At 46.3% G+C, this 16,759-nt stretch overlaps 1 protein-coding gene across 1 annotated transcript in view; it reads left to right on the top strand.

Annotated features, from left to right (window-relative positions):
- Positions 1-16,759, top strand: part of DNAH12 (dynein axonemal heavy chain 12) — a 1,160,754-nt gene that overhangs the window by 952,106 nt on the left and 191,889 nt on the right. The window contains 1 exon segment of the mRNA XM_029600929.1: positions 12,571-12,763. Within this exon segment, the coding sequence (XP_029456789.1) occupies positions 12,571-12,763 (193 nt within the window).

Here is a 16,759-nt window from a genome sequence, read left to right as displayed (position 1 = left end):
ATCGATGTCGGGCATCGAAAAAAGCATCGAACTCAAACAGAAACATTGGCATCGACATCAGAGGCCTCACAATCCTGAGACCGACCCCTGTGGAAGTACCGGAATCGCCATCACTGCCTCCCCCCATAGCTGCTCTGGTCTCACCAGCTATGCGGGCGGAACTGGACAGCTATATCCGCCAGGCAGTTAGGAATGCGCTCCTCGACACGATGCCAGCACCGACTCTACCTTTCAGGCCAGCGCCATTGCCACTCCTGTCTCCATCAATTCCATCGATGCTGGTACCGATACCATTCCCAGTTCCATCGGAGACACTTTCGATGCCACTTCCGATATCCTCACTGGTCCCATCACCGATTCCGCCGATGCCGATTCCGATGCCACTACCGGTTCCTCTGGAGATACCACCGATGCCGATGCCGGATTTATCTTTTTTGTGCCAATTTTGGCAAAATTAGATACGCTCATCGGCGCAATCCCTGTAAAACCTCAGGAAGTACCATTGCCACCGAGGGGACAAGACACTGTTGAAGAATCACCGATTCCTGAGCCCATTCCGGGTCCATCGGGGGGTTCCACGTCCAGTTCCACCAATGTCTCCATTGTTTCCATCGATGCCTAAGAAACAACCATCAATGCCATCGGGACATACAATGCCTAGACAACATACACCGGATACGTGGAAGGATACTGACACCGACACCTCTTCAGAAGAGGTCCTATCGGAACCATCTCCTCCAGAAGAATGAAGAAAATCCCCTCCGGAGGACTTATCCTTCTCTAACTTCATTAGGGATATGGCGGACACCATTCCCTTTCAGCTACAGTCAGAAGAGGACGTCAGACAAAAAACACTAGAAGTGTTGCAGTTCATGGACCCACCTAAGGAGGTATTAGCAATACCAGTCCACGAGGTTCTCGTAGATTTACTTCACAGGTTATGGTAGCATCCCTGCTCCATACCACTAGTGAATAAGAGAACCGATGCAACATACCTGGTACAACACATCCCAGGCTTCCAGAAGACTCAACTACCTCACCAGTCATAGTTGAGTCAGCACAAAAGAAATCGAAGAGAATAAAACTCATTCTCCAACTCCACCAGGGAAGGGACAATAGATTCCTAGACAACATAGGAAGAAAAATGTTTCAGGGATCTATGTTAGTTTCCAGGATCGCGTCCTATCAATTGTATATGACACAATACCAGCGTAATTTATGGAAGCAAATACAAGAACTCTCTGAAACTCTCCCTGAGCAAGTTCAGGAATCTTTCTCTGAAATAATCCACAAAGGTCTGAAAGCGGGCAAACACGAGGTTCGTGCAGCATACGATAGTTTTGAAACCGCATCAAGACTATCAGCAACAGGTATAAGTGCTCGAAGATGGGCCTGGCTCAAAGCCTCAGATTTGAGACCAGAAATACAAGAGAAATTGGCTGATCTCCCTTGTGTTGGAGACAATCTCTTCGGGGATAAAGTGAAAGAAGCAGTTTCCCTCTTAAAGGAACACTCAGAAACCCTGAAACAACTATCTTCGGTACCTCAGGAGTCTCAATTAACATCAAGAAGACTCCCAAGAAAAGAGTCCAAGCGCCCATATTATAGGCCAAGACGTTATTATCCACCTCCTGCCCGGGGACGATCATCCAGACCAACTCAGAGAATTCAGTCTAGGCAACAAAGAGTGCCTAGAGCTCAACCCCCTCCACAGACAGGGGCAACATCGAGATTTTGAAGCAATACCAGAGAACAGCAGCCTCTCCACCAATCCGACCCCAAATTTGCCAGTAGGAGGTCGGATTGCCTTCTTCCAACACAATTGGTTACACATTACCACAGATCAATGGGTACTCTCCATCACATCTCAGGGGTACCACTTGGACTTTCTCACTGTACCAAATGATACTCCACCCACCTCGTCTTGGACAGCAAACAACCAATCCACAATTCTAAAAACAGAATTATCCACCCTTCTGAGAGCCAGAGCCGTGGAACCAGTTCCCCGGTCTCAGCAGGGCAGAGGATTCTACTCCCATTATTTCCTCATTCCAAAGAAAACAGGAGGTCTACATCCCATTCTGGACCTCAGAAATCTCAACAAATTTCTGAGAAAAGTAAAAATTCTGGATGGTTTCTCTGGGCACCAGGCTACTGTTACGTTTAGGCAGTGATCAGATGTAGAGAACACAACCTGCAGGGGTGCCCCTGGGTGGAGAGAAGCAGGAATGAATAGTACTGGATGATGACTGGAACCTGTGGAGCAAAGTACTGGCTGGCAAGGAGGCTGGGGCTGGCTGGAACCTGAGGAGCTGGATTGTAGCTGGGTGCTGGCTGGAACCTGTGGAGCTGGATTGTAGCTGAGTGCTGGCTGGAACCTGTGGAGCTGGATTGTAGCTGAGTGCTGGCTGGAACCTGTGAAGCTGGATTGTAGCTGGTGCTGGCTGGAACCTGTGGAGCTGGATTGTAGCTGGTGCTGGCTGGAACCTGTGGAGCTGGATTGTAGCTGAGTGCTGATTAGAGAGAATTCTATGCAGGCTGAGGGAGTCTCTGATACAAGGTGCATGGAGGTAAGGGTGGGCTTGATACACATAAGCAGCATGGAGTTATGTATGGAAGTGAGTGCGGGTAAAGATGGTCAGAACACAGGAGCAGAGTGCAGGTAAGAGTGGATACAGGTTAGTGTGCAGGTAAGAGTCATATAGACTGTGAGTATGTGTGAACTGAAACTGAGGGAACCTGAGGAAGACAGACTGACAATGAACAGACAGACAGACCAGGACAGCACTAACACTGAACACAAAACACATAAGCCCGAAGGCAGGACAGCAAGGCAGAAGCCCAAGGCAAGGCAGTAGGGCAGAAGCCCAAAGGCAAGATGGCAAGGCAGAAGCCCAAGGGCAAGATGGCAAGGCAGAAGCCCAAAGGCAAGGCGGCAGGGCAGAAGCCCAAAGACAAGGTAGCAAGACAGGCTAGAGCAGGGAGCCCAAACGAGCTCGATGCTGAAGCACGGGAGTCTTGGGTAGGCAGGATTATAAAGACGGTCCGGGACATAGAGCAACTGACTAGGGCAGATTGGACCAGCCAGGAGAGCAAGCTCTTGAGGGACCCCTGGTGGTGAGGCGGTTGCACAGCAGCCATAGCCGTAACAGCTACCTCCTTCAAAAAGGAGATTGGCTCTGTTCTCTGGATCTTCAAGACGCGTACGCCCACATTCCCATATTCCTTCCTCATCACATGTACCTACGATTCCTAGTAGGAAATCAACATTTTCAGTACAGGGTCCTACATTTCGGCCTTGCCTCAGCACCCCGAGTGTTCACAAAGTGCCTGGCGGTGGCAGTGGCCCACCTACACAAACAGGGCGTGCACGTGTTTCCTTACCTGGATGATTGGCTCATCAGAAGTCAAACAAGAGAAGGAGCTTTCAACTCTCTCAAGATCACAATAACTCTACTCCATTCCTTGGGATTCTTCATCAACTACCAGAAATCCCATTTCACACCATCTCACCTGTTACAATTCATCGGAGCAGATTAAACACCGTAACAGCAAAAGCTTTCCTTCCAAAAGACCGTGCACAGACACTCGCCTCGTTAGCAAGCTCTCTACGTGCACAGTCACAGGTGACAGCTCATCAATGCCTTACACTTCTGGGTCACATGGCCTCCACAGTTCACGTCACTCCTATGGCCAGATTAGCCATGAGACTCACTCAATGGACACTCAAAAGACAATGGATACAAGCCATTCAACCACTGTCTCATCCAGTTCAAGTAACTCGCTCCTCGCTCCTATGGTAGACAACCATGGACAACTTGCTAAAAGGCCTACCTTTCCAACAACCAGTTACGCAAGTGACGTTAACTACAGATGCATCCACCTTAGGCTGGGGAGCACACATTGGTCATCTGCAGACCCAAGATATTTGGACAAAGCTCGAAGCTACATTTCAGATAAATTTCCTAGAGCTCCGAGCTATACGCTATGCGCTGCATGCGTTCAAGGACTGCCTTTTCCACAAGACTGTTCTGATACAAACAGACAACACAGTAGCCATGTGGTATATCAACAAACAAGGAGGTACGGGCTCGTATCTCCTTTGTCAAGAAGCTGCACAGATTTGGGACTGGGCCCTAGCACACTCGATGCTTCTAGGGGCCACTTATCTAGCAGGAATTCACAATGTAGTGGTGGACCGCCTCAGTCTTCAATTCCAACCTCACGAGTGGTCTCTGGATCCAGAAGTGGTGACCAAGATCTTTCAATTTTGGGGTCAACCAACAATAGACCTCTTTGCATCACAACTGAATTACAAAGTGGACAATTATTGCTTCCTGTTTCAGCAGAGAAACCACTTACCCAGGGACGTCTTTGCTCACCAATGGGACTCAGGCCTTCTATACGTGTATCCTCCAATACCGCTAATAACCAAAACTCTAGTGAAGCTACCACAGGACAAGGGATCCATGATACTCATAGCCCCATATTGGCCTCGACAAGTATGGTTTCCCACACTTCTAGACCTCTCGATCAGAGACCCAATTCGCCTGGGCACAGCACCCATTCTCATAACTCAGGATCAGGGCAGGTTGCGCCATCCCAACCTTCAATCCCTATCCCTCACAGCATGGATGTTGAAAGCTTGATCTTACAACCTCTCAATCTTTCAACTAATGTCTCTCAAGTGCTTGTAGCTTCACGTAACCTTCCACACGAAAGACCTATTGCGCTAAATGGAAACAGTTTACCACGTGGTGCACACAAAACAGTGTTGACACTTTTTCCTGCACTACATCCTCCTAATTAGACTTCCTTTGGCACCTCTCAGACTCTGGTCTCCAGACCTCATCTGTAAGAGTGCATTTAAGTGCAATCTCAGCTTATCACAATACAGTCGGAGATGCACCAATATCAGTGCAACCACCCTCGTTAGTAGGTTCATGAGAGGTTTAAAATATCCAACTAAACCTCCGCATTGACCACCAGTTACTAGAGATGTGAATCGTGTCCTCGATCGTCTTAACGATCGATTTCGGCTGGGAGGGGGAGGGAATCGTATTGTTGCCGTTTTGTGTGTGTAAAGTATCGTCATAATCGTTAAAATCGTGAGCCGGCACACTAAAACCCCCTAAAACCCCCCCCCCGACCCTTTAAATTAAATCCCCCCCCTCCCGAACCCCCCCCCCCCAAATGCCTTAAATTACCTGGTGGTCCAGCGGCACACTAAAACCTCCTAAAACCCACCCCCGACCCTTTAAATTAAATCCCCCACCCTCCCGAACCCCCCCCGCAAATGGATTAAATTACCTGGGAGTCCTCCGTAGCGGCGGTCCGTGGCTAATCGGGGGAAGGGGGAGAGCACGAAAACTGGCACACTAGATCGTGAGGTCTTCAGCCGGCGCCATTTTTCAAAATGGCCACCGCAAAATGGCGGCGGCCATAGACGAAACGATTCGACGCAAGTGGTCGTTCCGGACCCCCGCTGGACTTTTGGCAAGTCTTGTGGGGGTCAGGAGGCCCCCCCAAGCTGGCCAAAAGTTCCTGGGGGTCCAGCGGGGGTCAAGGAGCGATTTCCTGCCGCGAATCGTTTTCCATACGGAAAATGGCGCCGGCAGGAGATCGACTGCAGGAGGTCGTTCAGCGAGGTCCGGAACCCCTCGCGAGATTTCCGGACCTCGCTGAACGACCTCCTGCAGTCGATCTCCTGCCGGCTCCATTTTCCGTACGGAAAACGATTCGCGGCAGGAAATTCGCTCCTTGACCCCCGCTGGACCCCCAGGAACTTTTGGCCAGCTTGGGGGGGCCTCCTGACCCCCACAAGACTTGCCAAAAGTCCAGCGGGGGTCCGGAACGACCACTTGCGTCGAATCGTTTTCGTCTATGGCCGCCGCCATTTTGCGGCGGCCATTTTGAAAAATGGCGCCGGCTTGAAGACCTCACGATCTAGTGTGCCGGTTTTCGTGCTCTCCCCCTTCCCCCGATTTAGCCACGGACCGCCGCTACGGAGGACTCCCAGGTAATTTAATGCATTTGGGGGGGGGTTCGGGAGGGTGGGGGATTTAATTTAAAGGGTCGGGGGTGGGTTTTAGGGGGTTTTAGTGTGCCGGTTTTCCTGCCCTCCCCCTTCCCCCGATTTACGATTTTTTGACAATAAATCGGGGGAATTGGTATTGTATCGTGGCCCTAACGATTTTTGACGATTTAAAATATATCGGACGATATTTTAAATCGTCAAAAAACGATTCACATCCCTACCAGTTACACAATGGGATCTTAATGTGGTCTTAACAAGGCTCATGCGTTCCCCTTTTGAACCCATTAATTCATGTGAGGTTAAATTTCTCACATGGAAGGCTATTTTCTTGATAGCCATCACATCAGCAAGAAGGGTTAGTGAGTTACAAGCACTGGTCACATACTCACCCTACACAAAATTCCTACATGATAGAGTGGTACTCCGTACACACCCAAAATTCCTTCCTAAAGTAGTCACTGAATTCCATTTGAATCAATCCATCATTTTGCCTACTTTCTTCCCAAAACCACACTCATCAAGGAGAGAGGGCTTTACACACCTTAGACTGTAAACATGCACTTGCTTATTACTTAGATCGCACTGCAGTTCATAGGAAATCCAACCAGCAATTTGTTTCATTTGATCCAAACAAACCTGGAAAAGCAATAGGCAAGCAAACTTTATCCAATTGGCTAGCAGATTGCATACAGTTTTGCTATAAGAAGGCAGGCCTGCCTCTCCAAGGGCGAGTAAAGGCGCATTCAGTAAGAGCAATGTCAACCTCAGTAGCACCCTATTGTTCAGTGCCAATAGCTGACATATGTAGAGCAGCAACATGGAGTTCTCTTCACACCTTTGCGGCTCATTACTGTTTAGACAAAGAAGGACGACAAGATTCAGCCTATGGACAATCTATCTTAAAGAACTTGTTTCCAGTATGATCCCAACTTCTTCCACATCCAACCTTTTGTGATTTCAGGCTGCCTTATTTTTCCCAACAGTACACCAGTTGTTGTGCCTGTTGCACAAGTTCTAAGCTGTTGGACCAATACAAAGATGACTCAGCCTGTAGCTTGCTAATCACCCATTTGTGAGGACTAGCATCCTGCTTGTCCTGGGATAAAGCAAAATTGCTTACCTTGTAATAGGTGTTATCCCAGGACAGCAGGATGTAGTCCTCATGAACCCACCCGCCACCCCGCGGAGTTGGGTCCAATACGTTTTATTATTTTATTTTTGGCTAACGCTAATTGCTGCAAAACAGACTGAAGGGAGACCCCTGTGGCTGAGAATATCATGGCATGCTGAGCATGCTCAGTGGGCACACAGTGCCAGTCAAAAGTTTCTAGAAACTTTGACAGAAGTTTTTCCCTATAGAGCTCCATTACCGATGTCACCCATATGTGAGGACTACATCCTGCTGTCCTGGGATAACACCTATTATAAGGTAAGCAATTTTGCTTTTCCAGTACAGGATGTTGCTGTTCGGCCCCATGTGTCTTCACCAAGTGTCTAGCAGTTGTGGGTGCATACCTCCGCCGACTAAGGGTGCAGGTGTTTCCCTACTTGGACGACTGGCTGGTCAAGAGTGCCACCCAGGAGGGAGCGCTTCAGTTCCTGCACTTGACCATTCAGATGTTGGAGTCCCTGGGGTTTGTCATCAAATACCCGAAGTACCATCTTACTCCATTGCCTCAGTTGGGCTTTATCGGCACCCGGCTGGACACAGCTCAGGCCAGAGCCTATCTTCCTCGCGATCTGGCGCTCGCTCTGGTTTCCCTTGTAGGAGTGGTTCACTGGATCCAGCAGGTCTTGGCCCACCACATACTCTGACTTCTGGGTCACATGACTGTAACTGTTCTTGTTACTCCCTTGGCTCGCATACATATGCGCAGAGCTCAGTGGACCTTGCAGTCCTAATGGCAGCAGTCCACCCAGGACCTCCTTGTACACATCCATGTTACTCCGCCCCTCCAGACCTCCTTGTCTTGGTGGGAGATCCTGGCCAATATGGAGCAGAGGGGCTCCTTTTCAGTCTCCCCCTACTCAAGTTGTGCTTACCACAGATGCATAAACCCAGGGATGGGGCACCCATGTGGAGGGGTTCCGCTCGTAGGAACTGTGGCCTGCTGAGGAAGTTCAATGCCAGATCAACTTTCTGGAGCTTTGAGCAATCTGTTATGTGCTTTGGGTATTCAGGGATCACCTGTCCAACAAAGTGGTCCTAATCCAGACTGACATCCAAGTGGCGATGTGGTATATCAACAAGTAGGGAGGGACAAGGTTATTCTTCCTGTGCCAGGAGGCAGTTCAGATTTGGTAGTGGGCTTGGACCCGAGGCATGCTACTACAAGCCATGTATCTTGCCAGGACAGAGAATGTGGTGGCGGACCAGCTGAGTCAAGCCTTCCAACCCATGAGTGGTCCCTGGATCAGGAAGTGGCAGAATAGATCTTCTGTCTCTGGGGAACCCCAGATGTAGATCTCTTCACCTCCCCCTTCAACAGCAAGGCGAGACAATTCTGCTCCCTCTACAGGGGAGATGGCAAATCAGCCTAAGAACATAAGAAATTGCCATACTGGGTCAGACCAAGGGTCCATCAAGCCCAGTAAACAACTGCTGTGCCAAATGGAACTAGTAATTAACATTGAAAAAACAGAATTCATACACCTTGAACGAAAAACAACTGAATTAATCCAGAATCCCATCAAACTCAGAAACAATCAGATAGTGGAACTAACCGAAAAAACTCGAAACCTAGGAGTAATAATTGACAATGAAATCAACCTCAAACAACACATATCATTGAAAGTCAGAGAGGGGCACGCGAAACTAATGGTCCTTAGAAGGCTAAAACCACTACTAACCCAAGCTCACTTTTGAACCGTGCTCCAAGCACTTATTTTCACTAGCACAGACTATTACACTCTTCCTTGGATTACCACATTCAACCCTAAGACCACTCCAAATCTTACAGAACTCTGCAGCCAGAATCCTAACTGGAAAAAGCAGAAGGGACCACATCACTCAAACTCTTGCCGAATTACACTGGCTGCCAATCGAACAAAGAGTACAATTTAAAACACTTTGCACAATCCACAAGTTAATTAATGAAGAAAATACTGATTGGTTAAACACTGCATTAAGACTACATGTTCCTCAAAGAAATCTCAGATCAGCAAATAAAGCCTTACTAACCATACCCTCTGTAAAGACAGCTAAACAGACACAAGTAAGGGAGAGAGCACTGTCATTAGCCGGCCCTATATTATGGAACTCAATGCCACCCGAAATAAGACTAATGAGGGATCAAAAACGCTTCAAAAAAAGCTTAAAAGCATGGCTTTTCAAAAAGGCCTTTCAAAGTGAGAATGGGAAATAGGTAGTACTAAGAAACAAGAAAAGGACTTATATGCACAAGCAAACGTCACCTGAGAACATATGTGTGTTTTTATTTTTATTTTATCACACTTAAGTATTAAGTTAAAGAATTACAGTATACCGCATCTACGGTTAGCCCATAAAGGGAATTTTAATACACTTTACATATAGCTTATAATATTGAATCATGTATCTGAACAACTGTGGCACCCCCTGATTAAAGTACAATCCATCTCGAATTTATTTATGTGCCTATTTGTAAACCGTTGTGATGGTATATCACTAAACGACGGTATAGAAAATTTTTTAAATAAAATAAATAAATAAAAGTATCCTGTTTCCAACAGTGGCCAGTCCAGGCTACAAGTACCTGGCAAGTACCCAAACACTAAGTAGATCCCTTGCTACTGATGCCAGTAATAGCAGTGGCTATTCTCTAAGACAACTTGATTAATAGCACTTAATGGACTTCTTCTCCAAGCTCTTATCCAAACCAGGATGCCTTTGCCTGACATTGGGGCAAGGGCCTTCTGTACGTGTATCCTCCGCTTCCTCTGGTGATGAAGACTCTCTTGAAGCTCCGGCAGGACAGGGGGACCATGATCCTTATAGACCCTCATTGGCCGAGGCAGACCTGGTTCCTGCTCCTGAGGGATATGTTTGTCCGGGAACCAATGGTCTGGGGACTTCCTCTGAACTCATCACACAGGATCAGGGCAGGCTGCGCCATTGCAATCAGGGCGTTGTCTCTGATGGCCTGGATGTTGAGAGGCTAATTCTGCAGCCCCTTGACCTGACAGACGATGTGTGGTGGCTTCCACTAGGAAGTCTTAATGGTCTGAAGTGAAGAAGGTTTTCTGTGTGGTGTGTCACGGCTTAGATCCATTCTCTTGCTCTCCACCGAAACTGCTTGATTACCTACTGCACCTTTTGACTGCTGGCTTGAAAACCAACTCTGTCAGGGTACACCTACCACCAGGATGTGGATGGTTCGCCCATCTCTGTGCAACCCATAGTGGGGCATTTTATGCGGGGTCTGCTTCAGTTGAAGCCTCCCCTGCGGCCCCCTGTTGTGTCCTGGGACCTCAATGTGGTGTTGGCTCGACTCATTAAAGATCCTTTCGAGCCACTGTGCTCCTGTGACCTGAAATACCTGACCTGGAAGGTCATGTTTTTGGTTGTGGTCACTTCAGCATGCAGGGTCAAGGAACATCAGGCTTTGGTGATGTATCCCCAGCAGAGGGAAGTGCAGGTAATTCAATAAGTCTCCTCAACTTCAGATTCTTTTCATCAAAGATTACTTTTTATTTTTACATCGGCAACTCCATTGGTTAGACACGCACAGAATTTAAAAGGGGTCCCCCGACACGGACCCGTGTTTCACCAAACCCGGCTGCGTCGGGAGGGACAAGCATTTAGAAACAGGAATTCTTCAAATTTTAGACGTTGTGCTGACGTTTGCAAGGGACCCCTTTTAAATTCTGTGCGTGTCTAAGCAATGGAGTTGCCGATGTAAAAATAAAAAGTAATCTTTGATGAAAAGAATCTGAAGTTGAGGGGACTTATTGAATTACCTGCAGTTCCCTCTGCTGGTGATTGAATAAAAGTGCAGGCTCCTGCTCCTGAATTGTGTTGTGGATTACTTTTGTGATGTATCCACCATACACAACGTTTTTTCATGATAGGGTGGTTCTGTGTACACACTCTAAATTCATGCCTAAGGTGGTAACAGACTTCCATATTAACCAGTCTATTGTCCTACCCACCATTTTCCCAAGCCTTATTCACACCAGGGTGAACGGGCTCTGCACAGCTTGGATTGCAAGGGAGCCTTGGCTTTCTACCTGGAGCAGACAGCATGCTTTGGAAATCTACGCAATTTTTCATCTCTTTTGACAGGAATAGATTATGAGTTGTGGTTGCCAAACAGACTGTGTCTAACTGGCTGGTGGATTGCATTTCCTTCTGCAATGCGCAAGCGGGACTGCAGCTTGGGGGCCAAGTCAAGGCTCACTCTGTCCTAGCCATGGTGGCTTCGGTAGCTCACTTGAGAGTGGTCCCTGTGGCCGAGATCTGCAAGGCTGCGACATGGAGTTCTCTCCACACATTTGCTGGCCACTAATGTTTGCACAGGGATGGCCAACATGATAGCAGCTTCGGCCAGTCTGCCCTCTGCAATCTCTTTCAGCTGTAGAACCCAACTCTTCCTACCTACGGCCCTTTCTTTCAGTTCAGGCTGCATCCATCTATTACCAACTGCACCAGTGTTGCTGTGCCTGTTGGCACCTAGTTTGATGCTGGTTGGTCTTGCTGTTGTTCAGGAACAGCCTGTAGCTAGGGATTCACCCATGTGTGAGGTCTACCATCCTGCTTGTCCTAGGAGAAAGCAGAGTTGCTTACCTGTAACAGGCATTTTCCTAGGACAGCAGGATGTTAGTCTTCACGAAACCCGTCCGCACCCCGCAGAGTTGGGTTTCTCCTATGTTGGTTATTTTAGTTTTTGTGTTTCTCTGTTACGAGACAGAAGAGGGAAGAGGGACCCTGTGTGTACGCATGGATAGTGGCATGCTGGGCATGCTCAGTGTGCCAGTCAAAGTTTCTAGAATAAGTTTTCCGTGCTGGGCTCCATCCGATGATGTCACCTATATATGAGGCTAACATCCTGCTGTCCTAGGAGAACACCTGTTACAGGTAACCAACTCTGCTTTACTCATCCCATCTCAGAAGACATGATCAAACTTTTCTCAGTTCCTTGATTCAGAGTCTGCTAAATGTCAGTGATAACTTCATTTTGAACTTATATCCTTTAAGAACCTTGTTATGCCATTTTGACATGGCCAAAAATGTCTTGCCTGAATTGTTCAGCTTTTTAAAAAATTGGATGACAAATACAAGATTTTGCTGGACATATCAATCAGCGTTTTCATTTATTCCAAGATAATACAATAAAAATGTAGTTTTTCTGTTGGAGCAATTCATCAGCTTTTCAAGTCAATTAATTGTCATATTTTGCAAGGTTAAAGGAGGAAACCTGTAGCACTGAAAATAGACTCTGACTCTGTTCTAATGAACAGGTAATTAGTCTTTCACGGTCATAGATATATAGTTGTGTAAGCATAAGTGAAATAGAAACATGTCTATATTTAACATTTGTGTTTTGTAAATGTAGGAGGCATGGATTGCATTCGACTTGGTGAAACAATTATTGAGTACTCCAGTGATTTCAGATTTTACATAACTACAAAGTTAAGAAATCCACACTATCTACCTGAACTTTCTACTAAGGTTTCCTTACTCAACTTCATGATTACTCCTGAAGGACTTGAAGACCAACTGCTGGGCATTGTCGTAGCAAAGGAGAGGTGTGTGTATACACTACAGAGTTACAATTAAACCTTTCTAGCAAGTACCAGATATATTTTCATAATTAAATGGATCCATTAACTAAGCAATAAAGCACTGTAGTGTACTTTGATGCAGCTCCAACACTGCTCTCTGCATCAATGGTGAGGGTGGAAGGAAATTATAATCAAAAAGTTACCAATAAGGGCCCTGAACTCAGCGGTTGGGGTAACAGAAAAGTATGGGAAAATAAGTGTGAGAGCTTGCTGGGCAGACTGGATGGGTCTGTTGGTCTTCTTCTGCCGTCATTTCTATATGTTTCTATGTTTCTATGTACTAATAGGCCATATTGGTCTTAGAGACAACTGGAATCTTTGTAGGTTGTGATACTTTTAAGGTGGCAATTTTCAAATAGTCTGCATAGTTACAAACTAGGTCACAGGAAGTTTTAACACACGTTATGCAAATTTTCAGAGGGAAACTAATCATGTTGTTTCTCTTTGGAAATTAACTGCTAAACATGACACAAGAGCCTGCCTTCTCAATTGCAGGCCCAATTTTATGGAACATCTTGCCTCCTGGCCTTAAATTACTTCCCAACACCAAATAATTCATCATCTCTTTAGACTAGCTTTCAGAGATCATTGAGATCTGTCTACCTCCTAAGAATAGCTTCACCAGATTTCTATGATTTGTTTATCCCCCAAGACTAGTCATTTATGTATATGTTGTATTAGTTTAATTTGTTTTTATATTTTGATTTACGTTTAACAATTATGTATGCTCCTTTGTAACCCACCTCGAACATTGGAAGGTGTGGGATATAAATACTTTTAAATAAAAATAAATAAAGTAAATACCGTTTTATATTTAGGCATTATTCTACAACATGGTTTGTAGGAGCATGAATTGTTTACACATCCTTATGCTAAAAGACCCATGAAGTGAAGTTTAGTACTGCATGTGAGGGTGATGTAAATAATTTGGTTGTCCAAATCCTCTAAAGAGCCAAAATGCTTTGCTGATCTGATATTCAAGATTGTGAGTGACAATTTAAGGTGCCTAGAGGTGCACCACGGATTTTATCGGTCACAATGCTAGCAACTGACCCTCCTCTCGGTTCAGAAGAGGATCGGTCACACCTCCTCCCTCTCAGTCATTTTTGGCATTGGCAAAGTTTGAAGAGGAACTTGAGAGGCATATGCAGTTGGCTGCTGAGCGGGTGATGCCCAGGGAAGGATCACAGAGCGATGGGCACTCTTGGGATTAAGGTCTTTCAGGGAGCTATGCTCATTGCCCACAGTGCTTCCTGTCAGCTCTACATGAGCCAGTACTTGCGGGACATCTGGAAGCAGGTGCAAGAGGTGGCTGAATAGCTGCCTCAACAGCATCAGGACACCTGCATGTCTCTGGTGCATAAGGGCCTGGAGTATTCAAAACACGAGGTCTGAGCGACCTACAATGTTTTAGAAACGGTATCAACAGTCTCTGCAGCGGGAATTGGTGCCTGCAGAATGGCATAGCTGTGGACTTTGGATCTCAGACCAGAAGTACAGGAAAGACTCACTGATGTGTGTGTACTGGAAAAAATCTCTTTGGAGATAAGGTAAAGGATAAGGGGCCCAGCTCCAGGACCACCGTGAGACCCTCCAGCAACTCTCTACTAGCACTCCAGACTTGTCCTCCTCATCTAGGAGATCTGCGAGATTGGGGAAGAAATGGCTCTTTAAAAAAGCCTTCACTAAAGAGTGTGGAGGGGAGAGAATGAAAGTACAGGGTAATGCAGATGAGCATGAATTTACTCAATCCTACATTTAAGAAGAAATATCTCAAAGAGATAGTAACTCAATAATATACCTGGACTTGACCAACATTACTCAAAAAATGATTTTATTTATGAAATTGTAACCGAACTTTATTGGCACCTGTTAGAATGTACGATATCCTAGGCAATAAAGAGCTCCCAAGGCTCAGCCGGCACTTCAGTCAACTCTGAAGATGAGGCTTTGACTGGGTCATAGGGACATAACCTAGTTACCCATACCAGGAGCGATGGATCCACCGATCCGGGATAGGCTACGGTTCTTTGCGAACTGGTGGCCCATTATTACCTCAGACCACTTTTTTTTTTCCATCATCCATCAAGGATACCAATAAAACCTTTTGGAAGCCCAGCCAAATTGCCCTCTGAGCCCATTTTGGAGTCCAGTAGCACATCTCCTCCCTCTTAACAGCCAGAGTGTTCAAGCCCATTCCACTAGGACAAAGAGGGTGGGGATTTTATTCCAGATACTTACCTTAGTCTATGTGCCTATTTGTAAACCGTTGCAATGGTATATAACTTAGCGACGGTATAGAAACGTTTTTAAATAAATAATAAAGAAAGAAACCAGAGGAAGTTCTATCCTGCTCCGTCTCTCTCCCATCCACAGCATCAGAGCTCTTACAGCTGCCTAGGCAATAAAGAGCTCCCAAGGCTCAGCCGGCACTTCAGTCAACTCTGAGGATGAGGCTTTGACTGGGTCATAGGGACATAGCCCAGTTACCCATACCAGGAGCAATGGATCCACTGATCCGGGATAGGCTACGGTTCCTTGCGAACTGGTGGCCCATTATTACCTCAGACCACTGTTTTTTTTCCCATCATCCATCAAGGATACCAATAAAACCTTTTGGAAGCCCAGCCAAATTGCCCTCTGATCCCATTTTGGAGTCCAGTAGCACATCTCCTCCCTCTTAACAGCCAGAGTGTTCAAGCCCATTCCACTAGGGCAAAGAGGATGGGGATTTTATTCCAGATACTTCCTGATTCCAAAGAAAACAGTAGGATTCTGTCCAATTCTAGACCTGAGGGCCTTGAACAAATTTCTTCAAAAAGAAGAATTCAAGATGGTTTCCCTGGGCACATTGATCCTTTGTCTGCAAAAAGGGGACTGGCTATGCTCCCTCAATCTGAAGGACGCATACACCCACATCGAGATCTTCCTCAATCACTGGAAGCAACTCAGATTCATGGTAGAAAAACAGTACTTCCATTATTGCGTGTTGCCATTTGAGCTCGCGTCAGCCCCACATGTCTTTATAAAAATACTGGCCATGGTGGCATTGCACCTGCACAGGATGGGAGTGCATGTCTTCCTTTATCTGGATGATTGGCTGATCAAGAGTACCTCTCAGGAAGGGGCTCTCAGGTCCATGTGCTTCACCAGCCCTGTGTTGGAGTCACTAGGGTTTGTCATCAACTACCTATAGCCTTATCTCAGCCTTTCACCTCAATTGGACTTAATAGGAGCCCTCCTAGACACGACTCAGGCCAAGATCTTCCAGCCTTGACAAAGGACCATCAGCCTGATGACCATCGTGGCAGAGATTCAACAGAGCCAGCAGGTGTCAGCTTGGCAAATAGAAACATAGAAACATAGAAATGACGGCAGAAGAAGACCAACAGGCCCATCCAGTCTGCCCAACAAACTCTCACACTTATTTTCCCATACCTTTCTGTTATCTCGACTGTTGAGTTCAGGGCCCTTATTGAGAAGGCAGGCTCTTGTGTCATGTTTAGCACTTGTTAATTTCCAAAGAGAAACAACATGATTAGTTTCCCTTTGAAAATTTGCACAAAAGTGTGTTAAAACCGCCTGTGAACTAGTTTGTAACTATGCAGACTATTTGAAAATTGCCACCTTAAAAGTATCATAACCTACAAAGATTCCAGTTGTCTCTAAGACCGATATGGCTATTAGTACATAGAAACATAGAAACATATAAAAATGACGGCAGAAGAAGACCAACAGGCCCATCCAGTCTGCCCAGCAAGCTCTCACACTTATTTTCCCATACCTTTCTGTTTCCCCGACCACTGAGTTCAGGGCCCTTATTGGTAACTTTTTTATTCCAATTTCCTTCCACCCACCCCATTGATGCAAAGAGCAGTGTTGGAGCTGCATCAAAGTGAAGTATAAGGCTTAATGTTTGAGGGTAGTAACCTTCGTAACGAGAAGTTACCCCGATGTTTG

Source organism: Rhinatrema bivittatum, chromosome 4, assembly GCF_901001135.1.
Source record: "Rhinatrema bivittatum chromosome 4, aRhiBiv1.1, whole genome shotgun sequence".
NCBI lineage: Eukaryota > Metazoa > Chordata > Amphibia > Gymnophiona > Rhinatrematidae > Rhinatrema > Rhinatrema bivittatum.
Note: the sequence above shows the minus strand (reverse complement) of the source record. Positions and strands in the feature narration are given on the sequence as shown.